The 23708-nt window shown below is 40.7% G+C and overlaps 1 protein-coding gene across 2 annotated transcripts; it reads left to right on the top strand.

Annotated features, from left to right (window-relative positions):
- The first annotated feature begins 47 nt into the window (after window positions 1–47).
- On the top strand, window positions 48–23548 carry LOC111243936 (serine/threonine-protein phosphatase PP1-beta catalytic subunit). Of its 2 annotated transcripts, XM_086980136.1 has the most exons (5): window positions 1135–1273; window positions 11964–12037; window positions 16618–16810; window positions 17344–17532; window positions 18142–23548. In XM_086980136.1, the coding sequence occupies exons 2-5, from the start codon at window positions 11998–12000 to the stop codon at window positions 18503–18505; spliced, it is 786 nt and encodes a 261-aa protein (XP_086836262.1). In that variant the 5' UTR covers window positions 1135–1273; window positions 11964–11997; the 3' UTR covers window positions 18506–23548. The 2 variants fall into 2 exon arrangements, with proteins under 2 accessions (XP_022646035.1, XP_086836262.1); XM_022790300.2 differs by lacking the exon at window positions 11964–12037 and having other exon boundaries at window positions 48–1273.
- Window positions 23549–23708: the final 160 nt, after the last annotated feature.

The following is a 23708-nucleotide window of genomic DNA, read 5'->3' as shown; positions in this document are numbered from 1 at the left end:
GCAGCAACATTAGCAGGCAGCCGCCGCACAGACAGGAAAAGACCAGACTAGAGAAGTCGTAGCCGTCGCAATAGCAGTGCAAGTAGCTGTGAAGTGGTGGGGAGTGAACTAAAAGAGTGTAAAGGTGGCGCCTTAGCGTGGCTGTAGCGGCATCGGAAGCAGTGTCGCTTGATCCGGCTGGGCGGATGCTGGTCGCTGTCGCCTGCCTGCGTGCTGAGGCTGGGCAAAACGAAGAAGAGCTGTGGTAGACGACGAGGACGAAAACAAAGAACAAAGCGTCGCTTGCGGATTGTCGCCGACTTTGGTCGTTTGTAGTCGTCGGGACAGGACAAAAAATAGACAACAACGGTGGCAAGCACGGCCGCGAGCGGTGGGGACTGCTGCTAGCGGTGGTGTGCTGCGACAAGTGACGGGTGTTCACAAACGGCTTAAATACAGAGAGACAGCTGGACAGGCAGGCAGGCAGCAGTTGAGGAACACCCGCCCATTGCGCCAGCACTATCTCATACAGGACAGTACTACGATACAATACACACGTAGCCGAGAAGAGCACGGCTGTGTATCGACCGCTGTTGCTAGAACGGGCTGACGAGGCTCCATCATAGACTAAGGCGGTCGTTGGGTCAGCAGTGCGGCCGGCTGACTGGCACTGAGCCACTGCGTTGGTGACGGCTGCCGATAGCAACCACTTTCGGTGGAAGTGAGCTAGTGCCGACTGTTGCTATTACAGTGGCAGTTCAATTGGGAGGCGCTGATTGTTGTTGTTTTTGTTGCTGCTGCTGGTTGTTGTTGTTGTTGTTGTTCCTCCTGCCGCCGCAGTGCGATTGTGACGATTGTGACCGCTTGCCTGTGCAGTTGTGTTCACAAGTACAGCAGTGCGAGTATAACAGTGGGGTGTGAGTGTAAAGCCATTGAGTGGTGCTGAAGCCGTTGCCTGTGAAGGTGGCAGTGAGTGCCACTGAGAAACAGTCGTAGTAGTAGCAGCAGCGTGACAACGGCAGCAGAGCAGTAGTGGTCGCAGCGGAACTGAACAGCGGGAAAATGTCGGAGGGGGAGCTGAACGTGGACTCGGTGATCTCGCGGCTGCTAGAAGTACGAGGCGCGCGACCAGGCCGGGCGGTGCAGCTGAGCGAAGCCGAGGTGAGGGCGTTGTGTCTCAAGTCCCGGGAGCTGTTCCATTCGCAGCCGATTCTTCTGGAGCTCGAGGCCCCGCTCAAGATCTGCGGCGACATTCACGGACAGTACACCGATCTCCTGCGCCTATTCGAGTACGGTAAGTACTACGTTATGCCATAGCATCAACTGTCAACAAAAGCTAGATAGAATATGACAAGAATGACAAATGACTGTTTATTGGCTGATCAATCATACCTTGCTACGTATATATATATATATATATATATATATATATATATATATATATATATATATGTTTGAATCATAAATAGACAGGATTAACATCCTACTTTAGCTATCTGTTCGTTTGTGTGCGTGTTGAAGCTACGTCCCATTATTGCACGTAGACTAATACAATACATCTGTGAAGTACCGCAGAGACAAGTGTCATGCATTGCCAAATAGTCGCTCTATATATCGGTTCGTCGATGAATGAGGAACGAGTGAAACAAAGCTCCTCTACTTGAAGCTGCTTACAACGGGAGTCATTCGAAATATCATGCACCTCGTTTATCCACACAAGCATTATTCGATTCATAATTCTAAGACCTTTCCATGAGACAATTAAGTGACAAGAAGTTTTGTCGTAGCCCCTTTTGCAGCTATCACCTAGATGACTCGACAGATCGACATGCATCTCTTGATATTCGAATTCAAAGTATATATCCCTCTACACCCCACAGCTGATCTGTTTTAATTTACCACTATTATCTATTTAAGTTGTTTCACTACACACGATATTCTATACATATACGAAGCATAAAAATGGATACGCTTTACATCAGAGTTACACGATTACCTTCGCACCAGCCTACCCTAACCATTAGAATCTCAGTAGCAAAACAAGTTAAATCAGAATCTCTCTTATTCATCGATACTGCCTAATGCGATATCCGGCCTATGTACGACTGACAAACTTAATTAAGCAACACTTTACTCACATTGTTGATTCATTAGCAGTATGCAATTGTTCGCATGTGTCTTATCATAGTATATTATAATGATTATATGCTGTGGAGGGCATGTAGTATGTACGTTTGTACATACCCCGAGGTTGCCTATTTATTTCAATGAGTGTGTTTTCGTGGTATGTGTGTATGTTTGATAACGTGATTTTATCTAACGAACACCATAAGCAAATAGGCAGCTGAACAGAAAAAGTTACAGTGGTTATAGACTCCGCGACGAAAAGCCTCTCTAAATGTACGCTTATCTTTATGTGATTATTACTACATATGTCCCGCACTAGAGTGACTTCTGTGAGCGTAAGTTAGTTAATGTGCCGCTCAAGCACTAGCAGTATCAGCAACACTAACGCTGATCATAGATATTAATCAGATCATCACAATAGAAAACTGAAACTGTGTGTGTCCTTTGTGTAAACTAACGACCATGATTGACCGCAGCCGACTATTTATCATTATTAGCTAGGCACAGGTTGACGGGCTCAGCGTAAAAGAACGTAGAGAAAGACCGTTGCTGGAATACGATGAATACACGAGCAAGATGGCTTCATTCGAAGCAAGGGCCAGATCTCTGAATGGATGCGTGCAGGCAATTATCTTTAAGTGCCCCAGCAAACGCCCCGGGAGTATCCTGCGTAAACCAAGTAGAAGAGAAGCAGCAAAGAATAAGAGAGCGATTGACCGAACGATTATTTGTCACCGAAAGCTATTTATCTATACAGGTATCGATATATCTGGGTATTGTCTATGCTGCACTGGCCTCACTGCCTCAGCGAGTACCATTTATATAGAGTATAACGGTTGTTCTTTTTATCATATTATGATGATGTTGATGCTAGCGATTCTTACTGCTTTGATGTTGCCACGTGTGCGAGACGCGTTATGTTGCCAAAAAGTATTTACCGTGAAAGCCACTGTTGTTTACCCACTGTCTCTACTATTTTATTATGATAATAGTACATATTATTGCGCTACTATACACTGGGGCTGCTGGGGTTGTCCATGTTCCCCCTTACTACAGCTACAATTTGTGCAGTGCAGAAAGCGCTCATTAAGTAAATAACCACATGCTCCTGATGATTTCCTTTTTTTGTAACTTTCCATTTGAAGGGTTTTGCTGGGTATGCTTGTTGTTAATTAAATTTTGTGTGCTTTTTTACTAAATATTGAAGTCGTCATATGATGCCCATTGCGCTCCACGTCGAGGATGGTCGCGAATTCGAAATAACATAAAATACCCCATTTGATCGTAAATGGCACATATGAACTGCAGCTATTCCTTATGACATTGACTTTCTCAGTCAGGCCAATCAGCTTCTTTATTTTTTTGCTAACTATTTGGTGCTGCTAAGGTGGCCGGATCCTTGGCAGAATCACTGAGAGCAAATGGCAGTTAAAAGGATATGTATGTGTATGTTTTGCGTTTGCTTTATCGTTCGATGTCGTCTTTACTCGGCTTTGACGAAGCATCTGTCAGCGTTGTTGTCATTAATGCTTTTGCTGGTGCCGCGGTTACTGTTACTGCTTTAGAGCTGACTTTATGGGGATGCATTTACAACGCTGGCCTTGTTTAGGCTGGCTAGCCCTAGCTTGCTTTTCTGTCGGCCAAAACCGTAGCAACAGTAGCAGCAATAACAATAGCATTCGCGATGTTCGCCTCAGTATATGCCATACAGTCCAATTTGAGCCGCTGTGTCTGTTTTCGCTTCCGTCATTTTTTGTGCAGTCTCCAATCGGAAACTAACGGCTATCGTCGTGATGGCAGTTGTGACAGCGGCAGTAGCCACGCATGAGCGGTTGAGCGACAGTAACCCCGACCGCCACCTCCAGCAAAGTATTGTGCGTGTTGTCGCTGACGAAAGACACTATTGATAATTGAAAGGCTTCAGTTTGGCTTTGTTTGGGCCGTAGAAATGGCGGCGGTGCGCGAGCAAGCCTGCTTCGGCCCAAAAGATTGGAGAATTCGTGAACGCAGGGGCATTCTAGACCCGTTCCTCAAAGCACTAAGTGCTTTCTTGCGACAGCGAATAACTAGAAAGAATGAGAAGCAACGGGAACAAAATTCGCTAGACCGGCGTGGGATTTCCTTTCTAATCGTTGAGGTATCTTTTGAGAGACGGGAAGGTATATAATATTGCTGTTTAGGAGAGGTAACGATATTTTACGTTAACCATGCCATTACACTGTGTTCAAGCTCTATTTATCCTTATTGAAATACAAGCACAAGCTAGTACAACAATTAGCTTTCTAATATAAGTATACATCAAATTGGTGGTATTCTTTGCATTGACAGTGGGGTCCCTTTTCAATCCTCGCTATTACGTCCGTTTGACGCCGGCTGAGCAATACGGATTATAAGAATTTCCAAACGTCTATCGATATCTATGTTGGTTAAAGTCTACTTTCGACCGGTTCAATATGCGATTGTGGCCGAGACATCGGTCATATGGCTGACTCGAACCCAGCAGAAGAAACCAATTTTATATAGGCACTTATTATTGCTATATTGTAAGCAAATTCGGTTGACCGCATATGTACGCATCTAGATGATAAGGCTGCAATTATTAGCGATCCTCATTGTTGAACTGTGAAAAAAAAACATTTATGAATAATCATGCTTCATTCTAGTGGCGTGTTAAAAATATCGTATAGATAATAATAAATAACTGTCTTTTGTGAAATAATTGTTATGCGGTCAAGTCAACCAATTGACCGAACCAGCATCTTATTAAAAAATCTTATTAACTAAAGTGGGAGAACACGTATTGATTTTAGCATCAGCTTAAAGTGCTTGACCTTTACCTCTGTTTTTTTTCAAAAATATTTGCTCCATACAGGATTGTTTAATCAGATTGAACGTTTTTATACGATTTTCAATAAATTAAGAAAAAAGACTAATTTGATTAAGATCGGGAGATTCAATTATTCTTTACTGTTCGCGAAGAATTATTATCATTATCACCACCTTTCATATACACAAAATGAACCGAACCTGTGTCCTCCATCATTTGCCGCGCTCTAAAGAACAAATTGATTCTTAGGATATCGCCAATTTCCCCGATCCAGCCAGATATCCATCGGGAGTATGATTGCATGATGTGCAAGCAAATTAGTGTGGAGTAGCTCTCTGGAACCAACTCTCTATGAACCTTTTCTAGCCTACAAATATTATTCAGAATGGCGCCCACCTAACACGAGGCTGTTTCTATCTAAATATAGTTTTTTTTTTCTTGATATCACCCTTACAGAAGACAAAATAAAGGTTACGTTGTAAACAGTCTACAATATGCGTGTGCTGACCACCGTCATTAAAAATTTTGAATTGCATTGTTTTTCAGTAACTGAAATTCGTTATAGCAAACTTTTTCCTTCTTTTTATTTCCCCCTTTTATTTCTTATCTACTTGTAACAAAATATGGGCCAAAGATACGAAGATCAGTTAAAAACCCGTGTAAAAATGACTCACTTGTTAATTGCATATACGAACAGGTCCAAGTAGTAATTATATGCTATAGTTTTTGTCAGGAAGTCATTTTTATTATCTGAAATTCCTAATTGCTAATATATAGAGCCTTATGAGTGCACATTAAACAACCAACTAACAGTCTTTATATTGCACACTTTATAATACTCTGTAGCCTATTTTTGTTGTGATGATCAAGAGCCTATACCGACAGACGGATATGCAAATACTAGAAATGATATCAAATACGCTGTATGTATTGTGACGACGATGTGGTCGAGAGGTGCTGTTTTTACGGTGTTTTTTTTATCTTGTTTTATTGTGCTATCTATTTTTGGTGTTCATGTTTAGTTTGCTTCCATAGCTGTTCCTTTCCTGCTGGCGTGGCTATTATTGTTTAGTGTTTTTAATCTTCCCGTTGTTTCTCCATAATCAGACGGGTGCTGAATACAGTTGAACGCATCGATGGAATACACCACAACAGCAACAGCATCAGCAAAGCCGACGAAAACGCCACCAAAATACGTTTATCGGTTTTTCTTCTTCGCCGTTATGTTCTTCTTACCGGTGGTCAGTGGCCCTTATAGTCACCCCAGCGAAGGCGCTGTAGCTGTTGTTATAGTAGTGAGTACTGCTGCTGCTTCCGCATTGTGAAGCTCTTTTCTCTTATTTTTTTTTGTGATGGAATCTTTTGGCTGGGCTCGCTGCTCGTGGACGGATCGGTTGACTGCGGCTCCAGTGTTTTTTTTTTCTAGTGTAAACTAGGCGGGCTAGCGTGGAGATGGTTGGCACCACTGCTGAGTCAGCGGCGCACGTCGCTGAATAAAGCTCCCCTTCCGTGGATTACACTTTATTATAAGGTGCTTTAATGGGTATCATCTATCTGTAACCTGGCTCGACCAGTGCTGTAAGGCGTCTAAGCTGGCGGCAGGTGTAAGGCCGCAGAACTTTTTTGCCGTGATGCAAAAAGAAGATTTTATATATATATATATATATATATATATATATATATATATATATAAGAAAGCAAACCATCCGTACAGTAGAGAACCTCCAGAGGAGATTTGTTTTAGGTTTTTGCGAATAAAATCTTTAAAATAATGCTGCTCTATAAAAATTGTAAAAAATATCAAACGGCGCTAATGTGTGCGAAGTTCACCTGCACAAATTATAGTGACCTGATACACTACAATCGAATGATTGTAATATTACGTTAGAGAGTACAAGTAAAGTGCATTCGACGCCCACCAGAATGATTCGGCTCATTGATAGGTTTGTCAAGGATGTGCAGTGTGGAGCAAAAAAATCGATACGTTTTTTAAACGAGTTGTACCACTCACGGCTCTTAGCCTCAGTTAGGATGTAGACTTCTTCGAATAGGTGCTGAAATAATTCAAAATGATATGACGGTTTACTTGTATGCCATCCATCTTGAAGACTAAATTAAAGAAAAAACGTGTAACAGCCTAACTGCCAGCGAAAAATTTAGTTACATTTTATTATGAAGACGAGTCGATGTGGATGTTGTGCTGTGCCTAGGTGTATATCTGTGCTTTTCCTTTAGGACATGTGAATCGCCTGGGGTGGAGTGATATTGTTTCTATCTTGAACAAAAGATCACAAAGTACTTTGAGTAAATTCTTTCAGTAGAGTTAAGCATTTGGAAAACCTTGTACATAGATTCAAAGTGAAAAGCTAACGAATTATCAGCCATAAGCCATTTTCGTCATGAAACATTATATGCTGCGGAAATTGGCGGCTTTTATGTATAAATTTTGGTCTACTGATACGCTGCAGATACGGTGAAAATTATATATTTTCAAAGTAGACGATTCGTACATGGGATGTTAACCGCCGTTCGTTTATCATTGTAAACCTGATTTTCAGAACAGCTTTTTGCAGATATGATACCCCATTTCGATAGGAAAAAGCTATGAACTTATTAAGTTTAGCTGTATCTTTTGAATCCTCTTAATGCCTCAGTTGAATAGTTTCCAAACAGAGCACAAGGCCAACCATTTTCAGGTGTTATGGCATTTACTAGGACATCAAGTTAGGTAATACATAACCATTAGTAATAGCTTTTTTAGAGAGTCGGCGTAGTCTGAACGGCTAACGTGTATCCTTTTGAGTGCGCTATCGTGGTAACTATAAAGAGCAACCATGGTCATCGCCTGTTCTGATTTTACAGGCAAAATCCTTGCTTTACTTGTTAGAAATTACGATTACAAACAAAAAAAATTAGATAATTAAGAAGAAACGATTTGCCTGGTAACCATGTCGTTTTATAAGGCTGTTAGGAAACGTCTAGAAAAAATCAGGAACATCCCTTCTTGCTCAACTCTCTCTAGTCTTAGATGTTATGCCATCTAAGAGTTGCTTAAGAGGTATTATTCATATGGAGAAAATAACCAGAGGATGAGAGCAAATAAAAAAAAGTTGTTTCTTTTTTACGCTACTGTGTCTTAGATACGTAAGACAACAGAGAAATCTGCATCGGTGTTGTTCAACCCAAGCTCGAGTGAGATTTTTCTCACACGGGAGGTAAATTCCCTAGTATTACATTGCATCAAGTGTGTTTTGATAAAGCTAGCTGGTTGCGTCTATTGCTTACTCGAAAACTCAACTTACGGACCAAATTTCTCTATCCTTTAATGTATTACGTTTCACATTGTAGACCGATTTGGGCTGGTAGATGTGCAGCATTGGTCAGTGTGATCCCTCTCACCATTGCTTTAGTGTCCATTGCATTGTGCATTTTGCAGGTATACACAATACATTGAAAATTATTTGTGTTGTTGACGAGAGATACGTATTGAGTCGATTACACTGTTAAGGAATGTAGAGTCTAATATAATGGGGCTCTGTTCGCCGTACAATAAATATTCTTCAATTATTAATTAATTAAGAATTTAAAACTTTAATTAAGATAGTAAAAATTCGTGCGCGCAGGACTGAGTGAGTAAGCTGCTGTAACAGGCGAAATAAACGAAAATTATTGATAGATACGTTATAAACTGTTCCACGCAATATTTGAGTCATTCAGAATGCCTAAAAGAGACGAAGAACTTGAAGTTCAACTTAATCGTTTCTAGACAAAATAGATTGGAATACGGAGTTACTACAAAAATTCCCTCTAAATACCCATATTTATTGTTAAAATCTGCATATACGAGAGAATATTCTAAAGCACAAGCTGTATGCTAAGTGAACCTCTATAGATGAGAAATTCCCAGTTCATACTGTAACGCAAACACCTACACAAACCTATTCTCCAGTGAATGAGGTTACCGCTATAATCCTACCTATTTCTCACATATAAACTGGCAGCTTCTAAGTGAAAATTATATGTCTACGGGGTGCCAGTCAAGTCGGTTGGATTTGAATGCAAGCTCGAAGTGAAAATTCGTACGCCCGTGACTGAGTAAGGTGCCGTAGCAGACGAAATAAACGTATAACGTCGTTGCGAGTTTTAGCCTTTCTGAAAACGTGTAAAAAGCTCTTGCATAAAAAGCTTAAACAAGCGCAATGTGAATATTACGGCTGAAACAATGTGCCCCTAAAGGGAACTTACATATGCGCAGAATACTGGAAGCGTGCGGCCTACAACAAAAGATCGGTTTTTGTGTTGGCCGATGATCTCTGTTCCTAATCTTATATGCAAGTAGTATATATGCTGATGCCTTTCAAAATGTGATCGGTTTGTGAGATTTTTAGCCAGATTATAGAAATAGGCCTGATGAGGGCTTGAGTCTATACGGTCTATATGCAAATATGCGTCTAACGGAGAATGGTGACATGCGGAAGAGGAAACTATAGCTGGCCATGATTTTATAGTAGTGTTGTCATTACATTTTTTCCATACCATATTGAAATTCACAAAAGGCAAATATTTAAGCACATCCGATTTGCGTGGCCGCCTGTCGTATGATTCTAAATGTGTCTAATCTTCCTATTAAATGTCTAATGACGGACCGACGATCCGAAAATAGACCAGAAAAGAAAAATCTGCTCCGCACCACGAGCTTTGACTCGAGAACCGCATTTCGACCTAGCAAGTACACACCGGGTTCTCATTATCGTGAAATGGATATGTTTGATTATGTGACGTCGTTACAATGCAATATAATGCTTATAGAACATAACAAAATTATATAACAGGTTCAAAGCTAAGTACGCTAATCGAACTTTAGACACCTCTATAAGACGTTAAGCTCATCTTAACTGTCACGTCGACCTACAGCATGTCTTGATTTTTTCAGCGTCTGTTTTGTGTACCCATGCTCTCTGTAAAGCGGTCCGTTCTACAATAAAAAATCTATTATTTGGCGCTGTCGGGTTAAAATACGTTGCTTCTCTTTGCACCATTTGTAATACATATCTAATGCTTGTATACGGTCCGCCGATACCGTTCAGAACGATGGTGTCACCCAGTTAGCCCTTTTTATTAACCGACAGGTAACCTTGCGTTTTTCCTTCGCTGAACCTGATGGCTCTGAGCTAGCAGCAAGTGGCTTCAACAGCTCCGCGCTGCCAAGAGGCTCTCTCCTTACTTAAGCGTATTCCGCGTTGTTCTGCGACGCCTCCACTCGTTAGAGATGATCCATTGATCACCATAGGCAGAATCTTTAGGGCCCCCGATGAATCTCGAATGTCGAGTGACAACTGTCCAAGACGGCCGGCAACGTCAACGCCACCATTTTGGGAGTGGCACGCTAGCCTTCGCATGATGTGACTGTATGTGTAAATCGACAGCATGACATTGGAGTGCGACCTTGCTGAACTGGCCTATCGCGCGCTTTACTTTTCACTAGTGGTTGCTGACCGCCATTAGTTATCTCATAGTCATCTCTTCATGCACCACGAGACAGATACTTGATTAGCGAGCTCCAACTGAAGGCCATCTCTGCTCATCTTCGCTGTTATTTTAGCAGGAATGGTGGCGATACAATCTTTTACTACTGATAATACCCGTACGAGCGATTGCACTGACTGTACGCGAGGTAGGTGTGCTACTATGACCGTTGACCGCAATCCCACAGAGTCAAAACTACAGTTTCGAACGAGTACGTGCGAGCCGATCACTCTGTGATCGGGTATCAGCGCCGCACCCCAATAGTGTCTTTGCCGAGACCGGCGACTTCCGTCAGTCGCAACATCATGGTAGATTACAACCTGTGTTATGGTGTTCTTACGGGGCTGTGGAGAGGAGGTGAAGATCCGTGAGCGATCATGCGATAATTACTGTACAGCAGCTACTTACGTCCTGCACGTTTTCATCGTTGGCCGCACGTGCTATATCAAATCTATTGCAAGTCAAGACTTTTCTTTTGCCTAATAGAATGGGCTGCAAATCAATGAATCTCAACAACTTTTTTTTTTTTTCGTTCACAGTGATATTTCATAGAGTTTCAACTTGACGAACGTTCTCAGGCAATACCTTGGCCAGCACACATGCACATGGTCATTTGAAAATGACATGCTGAATTGATACTTGCATGTTGACACTGAATGCGCTCGTAGCCTCCCTACCAGAGAGCCTAATAGCGAAAAAGAAATCAGACTTTCTCTATTCAATTGCGAGAAAAATGCATATCAACTTGTTCGCTGTACGCCTAATCTTATTTGACTAAGCGGGATAAATAAACTTGAAATAAGTAAGAACAGTTCCAGACTTTTCTGAGGAATCAATTTTTATATTCGGTTGACTTGGAGATGCCCTCGTTTGGGTAGGCCACTGCAGACGTTTGTTGGTGCGGAGGCTGGAAAAGGAAAGCAGGTCCGTAGTACCGATGAAACTCCTGTGATGTACACAGATTAATACGTATAAGCCTGCTTTTCGGCGTATATCCATTTCATGCAGTTCTAGAAACCGGGAAGTAGCTGTTGGTGATAAATTTACAAGGCCTACGTAGTTCGGCCAAGCTTACCTAAAACACCTGTAATCATATTATTTTCTCTTTCTGGGGAGAAAGGTTTTATGGCGACTACTCTTTGTCTGTTTGTGCTTCTTATTACATTAGATCTATGTGGGGGTGTATCATTATTTCCTATTTAATCAATTATGATCACGAATGTGTTGATTTATTTGGCACAGAAGTCTCTTCGTGTAATTTATTTCGTTCGAAGCAACCGTGAATTTGCCATTGGCGCCAATGGGACCTGGCCAAACGATTAATTGTCATTGCCACGGTATCAGGATCCCAAGCGTAAGTTCACATGGTGTTATATCTTCACCCACAGTAACCAAATTTTGCGGGTTTCATTGAGACCAAATACTCCTGTTGTACCTTAATGCAAAGGATGAATAAAAATTTATATAAGCTTCGTCTTTGTCCGTAACATGGCTCCTATTACAGGTTACTGAAGGTTCATTAGCTGCTGACGGTACAGATGCTTTCGACCGCGTCAAGACAATCATCCTTCACGCAAGGTTTTACCTCCGTGAAAATAGCATGGAAGAAAAGCTCTCTAGTGAGAATCTGGTGTACGGATGTGACTGAGCAGGCACTTTAAATCTTTTCTGTCCCCAGAACTTTTAGACTAACGATATGTGCGTGTATACATTCGTTAATGGCATCGGTAAATAGGATAAAAGCTATGTGCGTTCAAGTAAGTACGACAAAACGTATAAACTTCAGCGCCTACAGTTATTTTCCAAGATCTCATTTGACAAAACTTCGAGCGGGACCGCTTTTTATTCACGTGTGACATGGAGAAACTGCGAACTGTGATACTGATGTCTTCTGACCTTTTCCCAGATCTCCATTCGGTCAGGGTATGAAGTGTAATAAGAGTAATTAGGAAGCAATATTTGGCGGAAATTCAATGCGGGCAGTTATTAGATTTCAGAGTAGGCAGGCAGTAGGCAATGACCTTGCCTTGGCTAAACAGGATCCGTATTCCTGTTGATGCCTGGTCTTCTATATATATATATATATATATATATATATATATATATATAGACTATTAAGATTTATGGTATTAGCTCAGCAACTAGTCCGGAATGTAATGAAGTTCGGTATGTTTATAAGTTTTTCTCTGGCTTCCTTCAAACTCTTAAAAAGATGATCGAGGATATGACTATCAGAGTTATAATGACAAGCTAATATTAGCCGTTACCTTTTGAACTTTCTAATTATTCGACGTTGTCGACTAGTTTATGGAATACACTGGAGCTATGGGAATGTACGCTTGAGAGTTATAGAATATGTTAAACTTCTACGCCACGCGACACGAGTATGTACGTGATAAAAACAAGTTTATAACAACCGTAGCACAAATTGTTTCATTTTTCTAAACTGCGTGCTACAGTACATCGTCTTAAATTTTGGTCGATTCGGATGAGTAGTGTTGTATTTGAAGCATTATCACAAGAACCTTGCTCTGAGCTACGATTGCAGGCTGTCATTTTAAGTTTAAGGTCTTTTATTTATTGTCTATTGAATGTTGAATTCCCTAAAAAAAACAATATTTTTTTCGAACTTTGTAGCGGTTGTTAGGACGTTTTCGGATATAGGAGGTCGTCGTCTAATGAGGTCATTTGAGTCCAGGTGGTGTCAATGATTAACTTCAATACTTCCTTTAACGTTCATAAACTTTGCAACAAGCATTCGTAATAGTTGCATAAATGTATTTAACTAGAACTAATTCGGAATCGTTGTCATCGAAAACACTAAGAGCTAAACTTGGCCTGTACTGGAATTGTATGTTAGCTGTTCGTGTTGAGTAAACGGTGCGCTGCTGAAAAATGTAGCAGTGTTTCTATTTACGCTTGACCTACTCCAACAATTACATTAGATTAGAGTTTAAGTACGACGTGTAACAGCAGTAAATCATAGGTGCTGGTCACCAGGTGTATACATTAGTTACAAATTCGTTTATGGGCTACTTCAAACGATTACGTTATCATTGATTTGGTAGCTTAAGCAGTTAACTTGAATCGCATCGACCTTATATAATGCTGTTCTGGACACGTTTATTTAGAAAATATCAAACAGCAGTATCAGATGCTGGAAGTTGTTTAGCAATCATGCAGCACGTGTTTATTGCTAGCGCTAACGTTCGCAGCATTATTTGATGATTGATTGGCTTTATCACATGTAGCAAAGTTTCGTCTTGATTGAACGTGAAGTGTAGGCATTACACGTATAGGTCGAGCTGTATATGCGGGACCAAAATGAATGGTCCTCGGACCATTCCGGGAGGGTTCAGAGGCTTAGCTGCTGAAAGTACAGGTTCGAAGAGCTAGCGGTTAGCGCTGAATTTTCCTCAATCGAACATTGCTAATTATTGTATTGTACTTAAAGAATAATAGGTACGCCTCTTAATTGATTGCTGGTTATATACATTTGTATTAATAGTTGGGCAGCGAATGTATGTTGCCCTAGTAGGACATACGTGGTACTATGTTATTGCAGGAAAATTATCATAGCAACGTGAGTTACTGTGCATTTGGCGGCTAGCTCAATTCAGCTACGTTGCTAAAAGTCCTGTTTAAAACACGGTGCGTAATGTGCCGACTGCGGGTACCAAAGTTGGTTGCCACTGGCGGCGTGTTCAATTGTCGACTTCAATTTACACGGAAACGGTCAGTGATGAACCCCGCCTAAGTGCGGTTTGTGCCAAAAGAAAAACGTATTATTAGCTTCAACAGTTAAAAATTTAGAAAAAAAAACATTGGTTCGACTCTGACTTTGATAATAATAAACCGATCTGGGTATCACATTTGGAAACATTTCGGATTGGGTTTGAATATGGCCGAAATAAGTGCTCCTTTACAGGAGTGCTAGTGCATGTAAAAGATCGCAAAAAAACGCAAGCACGAATTTGAAGAGTTGTCTAGTTGACTTCATTGCTCATGAACAATACACGCATATAATTGTATTTACTATGAAGAAATTGTGCAAAAATAATGCAGTGTTCTCAGTAGCTGCACTGCAGTAGCTACACTCAGCGCGTTGAACTAGACATACATATAGTCGCTCGGCAAAAAAGTATCTGTTGAAGAAAACGCAGGTATTGGTAGTACCAAAACGAAAAATTTATTAGTCTTGATTGTAATGAATTGTTGTATTAAAATACACATAGTCTGAGTAGCATAGATTTGATAACATAAAAGCCATTCACAAAAAAAATAACTCGTTTAGTGCAGCTTTAGCCTATTCATTGAGGTGGCGTATGACGCAATGCGGGATATTTAGGACCTTAGAATTCCATAGGGTTCTAATCCATAACAGACGTGATCTTGCATTTGCGAATCTATCGACAATATTAATCCTAATAATAGTATTAAACTTACTATTTTACTATTAACTTTCTTAACTAGCTTGCTTATCTTTTAAGGTAATGCCTTACAGTACCTTCCCTCTTTACTTTGCTGTTTTTGACATTTATAAAGACACTCTGTTATTCGTCCTAGATACATAACTGAACAACGGCTGCTCTACTAGTCAGAGCTAGCCAATGACAAAGTAGACGTACCGTCAGAAAATAATCGAAATAGCATTGCTTCTAGAGCACGAGGTCGCTCTATCTGTATTGCACCCCTCACCCTCGCTATTCTGGCAAAACATCGGTGTGACGTTCTTTCCTCCGCAAAGCGCGTAAACGAGAATCTTGTGCTCTATTGTATCCGAGTATATTCGGACCACGAGTCGTTTTGCAGTGGTAACACCAAGAGAGTATTTTATTGAAATACGCCGCTGTTAAAAGTACGCCGTTAGCGGCTACGCTAAACGTAATATTAAATCATATGAACTGGATCAGGTAATATGAGGTCGGCGGGTGCACGCTATAACAAAGGTGGTTTACGGTGCTGGCCCTACGGCATACTCAATAAGGAATGCCCTATAACACCGGCCAACTCACAAGGCTGGCTCATACTATGTCGGGGCATTACTTCCGTCGTTGCTTTTTATTTCCTTAAATATTCATGGTTTTCTTTTTTGGTCCGTTTTAGCTGACTTTGTGTGCGGCCCCTGAATGGGACTGCGCGGTTAAGGCTTCGAGTTGCTGGTTCTAAAATGTATTCTCAATACCTTGAGGCCACAACTGTCCTTCTAAACGATGTTGCTCAACTGCTGCCGCGCTACGCTACGTGCCCGTCACGTAGAGTCACCGTTTTTAGTTTTGTCGTTGTGATTGTCGCTGTTGTCGATTGCCTTCAGAGTCCGATGAATAGATAACCAAAAGTGGTTACGGGCGATAGATGGACACGGTGTCGCGAGTCGCGGCTCTTACTGAAGGCGCGCAAAGACAAAAACACATAGATAGAGACGAGTACTTGTGTGTGGGCGACCCTTTCGGCAGCATGAGCTTTTCCCTAGAAAAGCTACTGCTTTTCGATGAGCCATGCTTGTGACGCCTTTGTATATAACTCTTATCTCTATACACATGCCTTTCGTACATTCGACTACGGAGCAGCTCCCTCGTTGTACTTCGCTATTTTGCTTTCTTTGAAAAGACGCAAGCAAAAGATAGATAGTTCGATAAAAAACCATCTGCTTGACCGATACTTTATGTAATGATGAGCTTCGGTTTGGCGTATGTTAGATAGATTATGATAAAGTAATAGATAGGATATAGCTAACACACGGATCGAAAGGCATGTAATCATCACGGCATTGTTTCAATCGTCAACATCACAAGCCTTGATTCCTTGTTATTAAACATGAAACGTTTTCGATATATGTTTTGTTTCGCCCAATAACATTCAACAGGTAGTCGAAGAACTAGAGAACGTCACCTGACTTTTATATCTAGTATGATTTTATAGCGACTACATATCGATTATCATACACGAGGGTCGTAGCTTATTCAATGGTTAAGCTATTTTGAACATTGAAAAACCTATGTAAAGCATTGTAACGAAGTCGATAGTATGCTAGCGGCGCTACTTGCTCTGTAGCAGCGGTCATCTGTTACGGGGTTTGCTGATTAGGTGCGCATAACGTCAACTAAATGAATTCGTGCGTTTGTCTGTTTTCATTCGAATATTGGTGTCGGTTACAGGCGGCTTTCCCCCCGAGGCTAACTACCTCTTCCTTGGTGATTACGTTGACCGGGGCAAGCAGTCACTAGAGACGATTTGTCTTCTGCTCGCCTACAAGATCAAATACCCTGAGAACTTTTTCCTACTTCGCGGTAATCATGAATGTGCTTCCATCAACAGAATCTATGGCTTCTACGATGAGTGCAAACGCAGGTTAGTTCTATTATTATCGATGCTACTATAATGCGTATAGCTACCACGATATCTGAACCGTGGCATTCATCACCTTTTAGCTCTGCCAAGTATCTCTTATGTCGCTGGGTTTTAAAATAAATAGGCGAAACAGACCCACGCGAAACACATCCTACTAACCTGATATGCAGCAAACTTTTTGTGGCTTAGGATGGTAAACTTGCCAATTCATAATTTTTTTTATAAATACTAACATTTAACTTGACGATTAATCATTGATCTCTGTATCGTGTTAATATTAAGTTCCTATCAGATAGGGAAACTGTGAAAACGTATTGAGTAAGTTCATACGTTAGTTTACTCGTTAGTTTACTTTGCCTTCGTCGCCTATTAATATCAAAGCCGAAATAATATGGACCTTTATCATTCAACTGAACGTCCGATGGATATTCCATTTACTAATTTAACACCTTTTGTTGAAAGATTTTTTAGTGTAGCTTGGTTGTCATAACGTTATCTCAGTGAAAACAATCCCTGATGGCCATTCCTTTCAGATACAACATCAAGTTGTGGAAAACGTTCACGGACTGTTTCAACTGCTTACCAATAGCGGCTATCGTGGACGAAAAGATTTTCTGTTGCCATGGTGGATTGTCACCCGATTTGCAGAACATGGAACAGATTCGACGCATCATGAGACCAACTGACGTCCCTGATACCGGTCTCCTTTGCGATCTTTTATGGTTCGTTGGCTAAATTCTAAATTGACCCCGTGGACAGTAATACAGTCGGTGACACCTTATTGTGTTTTTTATTAAGCTTACTATTATTAGTGTTTTCGACGCGTCCTAGAGAGGTAACACGTGAAAAACGACCATCCGATCCCCACGATGGTGCAATAATTACGTGCTTGTCTGCTAACAGGAAAGGCGCAGAGATGGACTGGATTTGAATCATAGACACGCTTTGATGCTCTAGAAAATTTCCAAGGAGAAGAAGTGCAATAAATGTAGTAAAACTCTTCCAAACTGCTCATATTGAACCTGTTTGTGCCATAGCAGGTCCTTGAAGCAATGCTCAACAGCGGTACCAAGATCTCCTATGGAAAAAGCTGAAAAAACGGGCAGGCCATTTATCCTTAGTATAATTCCCCGAGCAGTTACCGCTTCTGAGTGAAACTTACTAGTTAATTTTTCTTGCGGGCAATAGCTTAGTCGATCACACCACTCACTGAGAGCGCATCTGTGACCAAATGGACCAATCCGATTGTTTGAATTAGTTTTATAAGTATATTGCTTTCACCTCTAATTGGTGGTTAACTGCCATTTTATATTTCTGTTTGCGCATCACAGGTCTGATCCAGATAAAGATGTACAAGGGTGGGGTGAGAATGACCGTGGCGTTTCATTCACGTTCGGCGCTGACGTCGTTTCTAAGTTCCTGTCGCGTCATGACCTTGACCTCGTCTGTCGAGCCCACCAAGTCGTCGAAGATGGTTATGAGTTCTTCGCCAAGAGACAGCTCGTCACACTCTTTTCGGCACCAAATTATTGCGGCGAATTCGACAATGCCGGCGGTATGATGAGCGTCGACGAGACACTGATGTGCTCGTTCCAGATCCTCAAACCATCGGAAAAGAAAGCCAAATATCAGTATCAAGGTTTAAACTCTGGCCGGCCCGTAACGCCATCAAGGGGACCGGTCAAGAAGAAGTGAACCCCAGCAGCATAAAAAGAGGCAAAACTGAAGGATTACATAGAGAGAAGAGGGACAAAGAGAGTGAAAAGCCTGAAGAAAAAGGATGATCGGAAGAAGTAGACCGACAATTTCATTAACTTGTTAGCTGCTGACCGATCAACGTCGACGTTGGCCGTAAACATTAACAAAAATTACGGTCCTGGAGCGGGAGGAGCGAAGGATTGCGAAATAGGAAATTTAACTGCGGAACAAAGGCTGAAATGGAATTCAAACACGAAGCGAGAGTAAAGGTGGATGAATACTGAAATTGTGAAAGACTCAGAACAGATACGCGCCGACTGATCTGAACTATTGTTATTATATTAAAAACAATATTATTATTATTATTAGAACCATATATATTATTCTTATTGCTGAGCATTAAGCAATCGAGCGACACTCCGTTTGCTCTTGTCTCCTGAAGGAGACTCGCATCTCCTGAACTAGTAGAATAAAGGGTCACACGTAGATTATGCAGACCATGTAAGGAAAGTGGCCCTGTTGTAAACGATATGAGCATGCTGAGGGCTCTGAGTTTCGAATTCGAGACTTTTCGGGCCGGGCCTAGTTTTCCATTGGTCTATAGTGCTCCCGTCAGCCGACCTGAGGCAAAGCGTTACTGGGTAAAGTGGGGGCTGAAAAATGTGCAAGCGTGAGATGATTGTAGCGAAGCTTGACGACGACAAGCTAGGGATGAATGTATGTTGCTGTATATAATAATATTAATGATAATAATAATAACAAGAATAATTATCTAATATAACACATGAATGGACTAATCTCGCGGCACCGTCCTTACCACTACAACGTCATCACTACCGCACCACCCACGACTGGGTCGCAGCATCAACACTGGCAACAAAATGTTATCAGCCCGGGATATTGTCTCGTGAAGCCGAGGGCGAAAGGAGCTGCAGATTGGGAAATCGCGTCGTCAAGTCCAGCTGGCTCGATTCGACATGGCCACCTGCTGGCGGTCACGTAATAGCTGAAAACAGCTGCATGTAATAAGAAAAAAACTGTAAAATAGAAATGCGACGCGATGTTTAATGCAATCACTATGACAATTTTGGCAAACGTTAAGACTGGCGAAGCGAGCCCATATTTTGGTGGGGTCGCTAAGCGATTTTGATGTCAGACAACGAGTCCGCACACCCAATCGTCTTCCGATCGCCTGAGCCGTGTTAATTGAATTCAACGTTTCTGTGGCTCTCAATTGTTATGTGACACTCGGCTGTTCCTAATATATAAACGTATATCAAAACTGACAGACAGAGCGATTAGGAGGGAGAGAGAAAATGTTACGTCAGTTACACGATCTTATTGGAAGGGTCTGTAGTCAGCATTTTCTGTCACCGCCATTATAACCAATTTACTGCTTTTTTTATTTGACTGATGATTACCTTTCGATTCACCTTTTAATTGTACTGATTTGTTTATTACTATAACAACGGGACGTGTATCATCATCATGTAATTCCCGGTCACATATATATATATATACATATATATATATAAAAGACGCGATGATACGGTAGAGTAGATAAAAAGATATTTATGAGAATGGACGTAGTATAGAGATCCGTTTCGGCTAGTGATGGCAATTTGCGTCGGATTTATTCGTGAGAATTGTCGGTATGCGCGCCGGCATCGGCAAAGTGACAGAAACGACTTGATGATCGTAGTGATTGAAATGAGTGATTTTTCTTGGAGACTAACTTACCCGGTAGTACTAGCCGTTAACTGGAAGACGTAACTAGCCTGGTGGTCTTCAATGACCGCTTAGGGGATGAGGTGCTTGTTGTTCACGTTGTCTAGGCTACTTCTCCGTTCGATATGTGTTGAATGGCTCAGATGCCAGATCAATAGGCAATGGCTAATTGTACATGACTTCATGCACATTGATAAATATGCTGCTTAGTTGAGCTAGATAAAACATACAGAAAGAGCGAGCGGATCATACTGTATGAATCAGTGTTCTGGTGTTATTGAGTTGACTGGACGTACATAGGTGTGCTATATGTTTCATTCGGGTAGAGGCTGTGGGGTATAGAAGAATGCTAGGATGCATCCGACACTTCACTTCTGCTAAAAAACTCAAAATCACAGATCTTCACTCACCATAATGTCAAAAAAAGTACCACTGCATTTTCTCAGCATATTGCCAGTCCTTAATTGAAGGAAAATTTTGTGTTAACATTTTCGGGCTCACCGAACCGTTCAGAGGGTACTTGGCGCATGCTAGCGCGGCGTATCAGTATAAAAGCAAAGGCAGCAAAGAAATGGAAATCTCTGTGGATGACAAAGGTGATGGAAAAAAATCAATGCATTTTTGTATGTGATTAATCATAGAAACATGGCTTATCAACTTGTCGCCCGTACCATATTCATGACGAACAATGAACTATTGCGACAGGTTGATTTAGGTCATCCATTTCATGATATGTATTCTATTCTTAATAAAAATTGTCGGAATGCAAATCATATCAACTTCAGATTTCTCTTACATCAAAACCGAACCTATCTCCGTAAATAATGATATTATAGGGGGATCGTTTAAACCGAATGGACCGGATCTGGCGATGCGTTGACTATTACCACTTGTATAGTAGATACGAACCTGATCGGTGCTCAGTTTAGGAAAATTGAAACAGTCGAATTATCTTAATTTTTACTGCTTGCCACGCCATGTAATGAATAAATTAAAACCCTCAAAAGTGGTTGTAAATATCTTCGTTATTTATTTGTTGAACGGCGTGTAGATAGATATACACGGTTTCGTGAAAGGTCCAACGATTGTATTACTATCTTTATGCAACGTATGTACAACTATTACGATTGCGAACCGGAGTAAGTATAACCTAAATGTTCTGTCTGTGGATTCGAAACATCATCTTCATCACAACTCTTATCTTCCGGATTGCTTACTTGCCGCAATTGTACATGAAGATTTGTTGGTTACTGTGTGTATGAAATATCTAGAGTGCATGGTTGACGTAAAGGAGACACTAAAGTAGCAATACATCACCATTGATTCGTTTCATCGATCTAATAAATCGATATGTATGTACGAAGTTAAGTGAGCCTGATTTGCTGAAGAATCAAACCTATAACTGTGTTTGAAACGATCGAGAATAGAATACACCGCTGAACATGATCTAACGCATTTAAAACCAATTTCGACTACAACCTAAGATTAAACAAGGCTAATTAACGATTCGCCATTCATCTTACGTTGGAATAATCCGATTTTAGTTATCGCCGCCGCAATGGGAAGCAAACTGCGGAGACCATTACGGGAAATGTTCAGCGGTTTAAGCAACTATCGGGAGAATACATCCACTAAAATGGGCCTGACGGCACGGCTTAAGAATAAGCAATAAGGCTGACAACTTTATCATAGCAGCCATATTAATGTTGTTCTGCCTTCAAGACTTTTCCCCTATAACAATTAATATAATCATATTCCAGGTAGCTGTTTTATTAGGAAATTATTTGCATATGTCCCACTCATGATTTTCCTCGGCTGCAGCCGACAAGTGTAGTGCGTTTATTTTTTGATTGGATAAAAATAATTCTATATTGCTAGTTACGTATGAATATCAAAAATCTCTAGTAAGATACGTATATGGTAAAACAGTACGTTTAACACGTGGGAAAAAAACAGCGTGAAGGCAAGTGGCAAAATAGTTAGCATCAATCTGATCAGAAAAAACAATATTGTCACATCTTGCCTCTGATTAGAGAGACATGATGGGCATCAGTGATGGGAGAACTGATTGGCTAATATTGTAGTGCCACTTTGACAAGCTCAAACGAGAAAGAATAAATTGTGCAGCTGAAAGATTAGGTTGGTGACGTCAACGGTTCCCCAAAGAAAAATTACGTACGTACAATAGGTACAAACATATACACATGAGTTACATATATATGAAAAAAACGTGAGGCAGAATGGTTAGGAGCGGGAGGGGAGAGTCTGATAGTGGATCTATCGACATGCAAAAAACAAATACAAACCCAAGTACACACAATCTAAATCAGCTCTCAGCAAGCAAGCACAGTTGAACGGAAAGAGAAAGATAAGAACACTAAAATACAGAAGACGACAAAGTTAGAATAGTGGATAAAATAGGATAGCGGATGAAAGATGAGTCGAGCAAGTAAAACAAAGTGTTGTCTAAAATGAATGAAGTGGATAGAGACATCGGAACCGAAGAAGAATAAATCAAATAACAGACAGATGCATACGATGCTAGCTAATACAGCATATGAACGTTAATCCAACGGGAAATAACGTTTATAAATAAATACTATTATTACTTATATCATACTACAATATATAACTGTTGGGCAGAGGAAGTCATCTTGAGAGGACGATAACATGAGTCAAGAGAAAGAAATCACCATTGCGCACGCTGAAAACAAAGCTAACATTTACGAAACGGTACCGTTTGTAATGCGCAACCCACAGTTAGTGCGAGCTGCACACGCGTCGGAGCGGAGAAGACAAAATGAACGGTAGTTTTAAATTGATTTTATCTTATTGTATGAATGTACCTATAAATTGTTTTAAACAAATTGTGGAGAAGAGGCAGAACATTTCACTCATGACTTTAGCGAAGCAGAAACGCAGGCGAGTACCCTGGACGAATAATTTGCAGAGTACTGGTATTTTATTTATTATTAAACCATATATATATATATATATATATATATATATATATATATATATATATATAAAACAAACACTAGCTAAAATTAGCGGTATGGACTAAGAGGGCGGTACCGAAGGTGAAAAAGCGAGAAATTAGATTAATAATAATATAGTAATTATAAGAGAAGAATTAAATATTACGCATATGTAGGCACGTAAACTTGCGTCCGCCATAATAACAACATAATAATAACGATAGAAGCCACAAAAAAACTATCTGCCAAGTAAACATGTCCGGTGTCACAAAAGCAAATATGGAGGTGAGGAGACAAAAAAAAGGTAAAATAAACTACATGTTGTATTGTTACACGACCTAGTGTTTTTTGTTTCACATACGAATGCTTATTAGATTATCGCAATCAAACACGAAATCGCCCGGGTGGCTGTTGACTCAGTTAGGCGGAAATATTAAAAAATGAATTTGTTTTATCCAAAGATTTACTGTTTTGTAAAAATATACTAAGAGTTT

This window comes from Varroa destructor, unplaced genomic scaffold (genome assembly GCF_002443255.2).
Source record: "Varroa destructor unplaced genomic scaffold, Vdes_3.0 BEIS01000002.1, whole genome shotgun sequence".
NCBI classification, from domain to species: domain Eukaryota; kingdom Metazoa; phylum Arthropoda; class Arachnida; order Mesostigmata; family Varroidae; genus Varroa; species Varroa destructor.
This window is presented reverse-complemented; position numbering and strand designations above follow the sequence as displayed.